The sequence below is a fragment of the Colletotrichum fioriniae genome (assembly GCF_027942845.1).
Source record: "Colletotrichum fioriniae strain IMI 355084 chromosome Unknown scaffold_3, whole genome shotgun sequence".
In the NCBI taxonomy this organism is placed as follows: domain Eukaryota; kingdom Fungi; phylum Ascomycota; class Sordariomycetes; order Glomerellales; family Glomerellaceae; genus Colletotrichum; species Colletotrichum fioriniae.
The window spans coordinates 3,717,470-3,723,071 of record NW_027076839.1 but is presented as its reverse complement, the minus strand read 5'-3'; the positions used below and the strand labels follow the sequence as shown (position 1 = coordinate 3,723,071).

The window sequence follows — 5,602 nt, the reverse complement described above, 5'->3', positions numbered from 1 at the left end:
CCGGATTTGTTTCCCGGCTGGTAGAGCCAGAGTCCCCTTCTGCCGGAGCATCCATCATGCAGGGCCTGATTCCTTTAAACCTCCTCAAGAACGCGCTCCTTGAACTCCCGCTCAACCTTCTGTCCCTGGTCGTCGGTGCCAGACTCGCCGTGGAGACCCATCAGGGCACCGAGATCGAACTTGGGCTGCTTGAGGAGCTTGACCTTGCGGATGTGGACCTGAGATGGTTTGTTAGTACCCTATGGTCACTGCGCCAGCGACACGAGAGGCAAGAGTGCTTACGTTCTGCAGGGGGTAAATGCCCTGGGTAGACTTCTCAATCTCACGGCCAATGACCTCGGGGATGAGCTTGGAGGTCAGCTGGGTGAGAGTGCAGGTAGAGGCCTCGCGCTGGATGATCTCAGTCATCTTGCGGCGAATGGCACGGATTTGCGAAGAGGCAGCGTATGTGGTCTTCTTGATCTGGTTGGGGCGGCGCTTGGTGAAAGCAATGGCGAAGAGGCGGAGGAGGTAGTCGTCGGTGGTCTTGACGGTGACGTTGGCCTCAATGAGAGTCTGCCACTTGCGGACGAGGGAGCGGAGCTTGTCGGAGGTGAAGTCGAGGCCGTGGAAGTTGGTCAGGCAGTTCTTGCCCTGGACCTCGTCGACACGGAGCTTAACCTTACGGAAAGCGTGGTCCTCATCCTTCTGGAGATCAGCCAGAGAGACCTCGAGAATGCGGCCCTTCAAGGCGTCGTTGGCGTTCTTGAGACCGGTGGTTCTGTTGACCAGGGTCTTGCCGACACTAAAAGACACGCGCAGTCAGCACCCATGTGTCCGGTAGCTCAATCTCTTCTCGCGCTCGGCTGTCGAAAATGGCTGAATCTCGAATCGTGATCCACGTCGGGTTTGGAGAGAACTCACTCGCGAACGTTGAAAGGCGCGGGGGCCTGTATGAGAAAAAAAAGTCAGCAAACTGCAAGCATAGCATCGAAACCTATTTTGCACAGCGGGCAAGCACATACCTTGATCTGGTACCAGTCCTTGCGGGAGAAGGGGTCCACGGTCTTCTTCTTGAGACCCTTCTTGCCCTTGGACAATCTCTTGTTCCTGCGAGGGAATCACTGGTTAGCTGCTGTTGACGGTCTGCGCCTGCGAGACAACGATTGCGGCTGGTAGCATATCGTGCTCAATTCTTCCAGAGGTGGTGGTTCTCACTTTCCCACAGCCATTTTGGGCGGCTGTTAATTGTCTGGCGGATGAACGTTGAGTAGTTGAAAGGTTTGGAGGGGTGGTGTTTTCGCTGGTGATAAAATTCAAGATGCGAGAATGTGTGGCTCGAAATTCTTAGCGAGTGTGCCCCGTTCGAATTATGTAAGCCGGGTTTTTTTTCCAGCATGGGGCACTGTGCCTGCCCCTGCCCCGACCACACCAGGGCAAGCACCGTGTTGGTCCCGTCAGCAAGTAGCACAGTAATCAGCTATCGATTCCATATCTAGCACTGTAGATCACGTGATATCCATTTTTTCATAATTCTCTGGCGCTGAAGCCAGCCCCAAGAGTTCCACTCCTGAGACGTCAGTGTCTCTGCAATTTTCCAGCCAATGCCTCCCATTGGTTGACTTTTCAAGGCCACTTTAGCCAGTGACATGTCATCACAATGCTCCGGCCCCTAGTCAAGATGGAAGGCATTGAGGAAACCACTGTTGGAAGTATGCCCCGCCTTTGGAGCAAGGTGGGCGCGATGCCCTGTGCCTCCACATCGTGGTGATCGGTGAACGGGTCTCCCGCCTTACCGAGATTTACTGCGTACATCCATTCAGTTCTTCTGTCCGTGAACAAGCACGACAACATGAGGGAGGTAGTGTATATTTACTTTGCTCTTACATTCTCACCACCCGTGTGCACCTATGTACCCTTTTATCTTTTGTTCGGTAGCGCATGCGTACGGGTATCACACCCAGAATAACCTTAGAAAGCTCCTCCAAGATCCCACAACGCCATTGAACGAACGACACGCCTTTCGCGTCTCTCATAGGAAAGATGCGCAACTCCTCAACCGATTCCGAACCCACAAAATCAACGCCCTGGCGCTAAAAAGAACCATATCCGAGTCTCATCAACGTCGATGCTCTCAGTTCGACCATTCCGTACCGTTGTCCGGCCTCTTCCTCATTTCCTCGCCCTGTCTCTCCTTCGTCAAATACCAGCCGGGAGTAAGACATCTCTAGGCCGGTGTCTTCTGTTTCTTCGCCTTGTTCTGCATTTACACAGAACGCTTATAATGTGCCGAAACTCCCAATTACAGCGTTGTATCCCCTCAGGGAAGCTCCTCCGTGTCGACTCATCACGATAATTCTCCGTTTTATACGTCCTCTTCCTTGTCATCACCGCGCCGTTCACCATCCCAAGCATCAAAGTTGGGAAAGCTGAAATAGCCGTTCGAGTCTGGCCACACTGGTATCAGTAATTTGATCGTCGGATGCTAGTATCGTGGCAGTCTACGAACAAGATAGGTGTTCTCGATGGCCTTGGACTCGATTTGTAGTTGGCATGGTCATGTCTTCAGCGCTGAGTGACGCCATATGGGGAGCTGCCACCGACGTCGGTGAGTATTCGGGAGCGTGGCCTGAACATACGGCAACGCGGCTGAGGAGTTCGGTGGCCCTTTGCGACGATTGCGGGCTTGAAATGGCGCCACGGCTGGCGTTGGATGTTGTTGTGATGGTAGGTTCCGTCGCGCTGGCTCTTAGGAGCCTTGGCCGACGTCGACGATCCGGCCGAGGTGATGCCTCTCTCCTCCGCATACCGTCCGTGTCTCGAAGGTCCCGGGAGATGGTGGCCATCACGTCGAACAAATATCCTGGTATAGGTTTGGATGAGACCGATAATGGCAGAACGGCGATCGAATTTGCAACAATGCAATAGCTCTGGGATGACAAGGAACCATGATTGCTATGTTGCGCCCCTCGTCAAGTGGGCGTCGTGCGCGTTAACAACAAGCCATCACCTCCGGCTACTCGGCGGGAATGTCGGTTCCTTGGGGACGGGCGAGCCCGGTCGACGGTTTTCCGCTGACAGTACCAGCGTCCCATCATTGGACCACATGGCCGGTGCCTGATGGGGAACCGGCTCCCAAATATGTGTCTGGTATTGTATGGGTCGGTGAGCATCTGTTTGGGCATTTATACGCAAAGGCCATGCATGGCCGGCGTCACGCCTGCAGCCATTGTGGGGTTGCCAACCGCTTCTTCGACCATTTCCCGTGAGGTCCCGCTCAATCAAATCCAATCAAGGCCGCCCATGGCCATGGCATTCCCAGACCGGTCAAGGACGTAATATGCTGCTCGAGCCGGTGTACTCGGTACCTTATACTGCACAACCGTAAGTTGAAATGTAAGTAGTCATGGTAGTATTTCCGCACACCACAGGATTATGCATCGCAACACCCCCGGTCAGCCCACAGTCGAGGTCGGGCCTATCCATACCCCAGCCTGGTTTCTTCGCAGCCGTGTAGTGCGACAATCACGGCCGATCGTCGTCTCTGGACACTGGTAGAATCTCGCGGCTCTGTGCAATCATTACATATGTTACAGCTGGTTCGGTTACCCTTGCATTGTTGCTAGACAAGTCAATTCAACGCAGGCAAGCTATCTCAATGGGCGCGGGGTTGGTTCCTGACAATAAGCGTTGCTTCTGTCTGGATACATGCGGTTTGGCTTCAGATATTACCAGCTGGCCAAGGTGCTATCGCTCCAGATATCCACTCCTCGCCTGGCTCTCATCTACCGGTCCAAGACTGGCATGTGGTAGGCATACCGCATACAGGTTATACCGCATGTTCCATCAAGCCACTGCTGTCGGCAGTGGTGCAGGTGTTCCACGGAGAGGCTAATACTGCACCATCTTGTACAGGAGCTTCATCGGTTCTCACCAATGCCTTTTCATCCATCATTTAGACTAAGTATCACAACAATGTGCGTCATCCCCTGAAGCTGGCGATGATGCCTTTGCTTGCCCCTCCTCCTGGCGAATACCATCTCCGCAGGAGCTAATGGTCGAGACTGTGAAGTAAGAAAGGATTTTGTCAGCCATACACGATGCCCGCAACCCGGGGAAAGCAGGGAGACTTACTCTTCCCACATCCTGCCCTGCACAGCTCTCAGCTCTTCTTCTGTCATGCGCTTTCCGGCGGTGAAGTAACCTATAACAGCTCATCAGTCACTGACAGCGGGCCACGCTCCCCTTCTCACTTGCATACCTGCAGTGATCTTTGCATCGATCTCGACACGAGAATCTGCGGGAATCCACTCCTCGGGGAGCTCAACACGCTCGTGAATGGGGATTCTAGAGGAATTGTTAGCAAAACCTAGGATACCGCCACGCAATAAAATCGTCATTACCCTTGTCCTACAATGGCATCGTGTTTCATGCTGTTGTGGTTCACGTTAGCGTCATAGTATCTTGGATAAGGAGGAGCTACTGACTTGCTCATGCTCAGCATTCTGTCAATCTTGCGGATTCCGAGCCAGTGCAGGATATCGGGCATGAGTGCCTGGAAACGCATGTCCTTCACTCCAGCAATGTTCTCTGTTCTCTTGAAGTAGTCCGATGCTCGGTCTTCGCCCCGCTTACGAGCGTTGTACACGACTTCGCGGTCAGTTAGCAGCCTGTCATGAAACGTGCAACGTCGGTCGCCCGCGTGTAACGTTCACACGAGCTAGAAACGGATGCCGAACGAGCGACGAGATACGTACGATACTATGCAACTGTCATCAACACATGCTCAATCAATCTTGGAATTCGGCATTGCTCACCTTGGTAACTTCACCGAGGGCTCTACCCTCTTTCCGGAAGTAAATAACGACACCACTGCCGCCATTCTGCGCCTCCTTGACTGCCTCTTCGATACCGAATATGAGATAAGGGCGGCATGTGCAGATATCGGATCCGAACACGTCGCTGCCATTGCACTTGGTCACTGTTAATTGCAAAACCCCCCGTGGCAGTGAGAAGACAAACCTCATCGTGGATACGCAATGCCAGTCGCACTGACTCGTCGGACATCTTGGACGGGTCGCCGAAACAGTATACTGTCAGACCACCTACACGATACACATTGTAAGTTCATCCTCTTGCTCAAAGCCTGGGTGCTGTTACCTATGGGGGGCAGAAACACTTTAATGTCGTTGCGGGTGATCAACTATGACAAATGGTCAGCGCGCGTATCTGTGAGGTAACTGGGGCCATCAACCTCGGGGTAGCTGCCACCAGTGTGTTCGAAAAGAGACCTCCGCAAGGCCCCCTCGTCTGTTTGCAATTAGCTGCTGATAGGTTCCCAGAAAGTTATAGCCTGACGAACCAATGCCGAATCTTTCAGCTACGCCGGGGAGATACCAAACCTGCGCGAGAAGCGTCAGCAAACATTCTAAATCAATAGCTGGGAAGCTGACATACCGGCTCGACGGCGAACTTGGTTACGGCCAGCTCTCCAAGCTCGTTCAAGCAGACTTTGCCGTCAGGAACACTAGCCAGTTAGCCCCTATAACGACCCCCACCGTTTCCTGATCAAGGCTTCACTTACAGTCTTCCGCTTTTGACGCTCTCCGCCAGTTCGGGAAGC

The 5,602-nt window shown here is 53.4% G+C and overlaps 1 protein-coding gene across 1 annotated transcript; it reads right to left on the bottom strand.

Annotated features, from left to right (window-relative positions):
- Window positions 1–282: 282 nt before the first annotated feature.
- On the bottom strand, window positions 283–784 carry RPS1 (40S ribosomal protein eS1; the record flags this gene model as incomplete). Its single annotated transcript, XM_053190445.2, has 1 exon — window positions 283–784. A coding segment is annotated over one exon (502 nt), but the record flags the coding sequence as incomplete, so codon positions are not given.
- Between the last annotated feature and the right edge of the window lie 4,818 nt (window positions 785–5,602).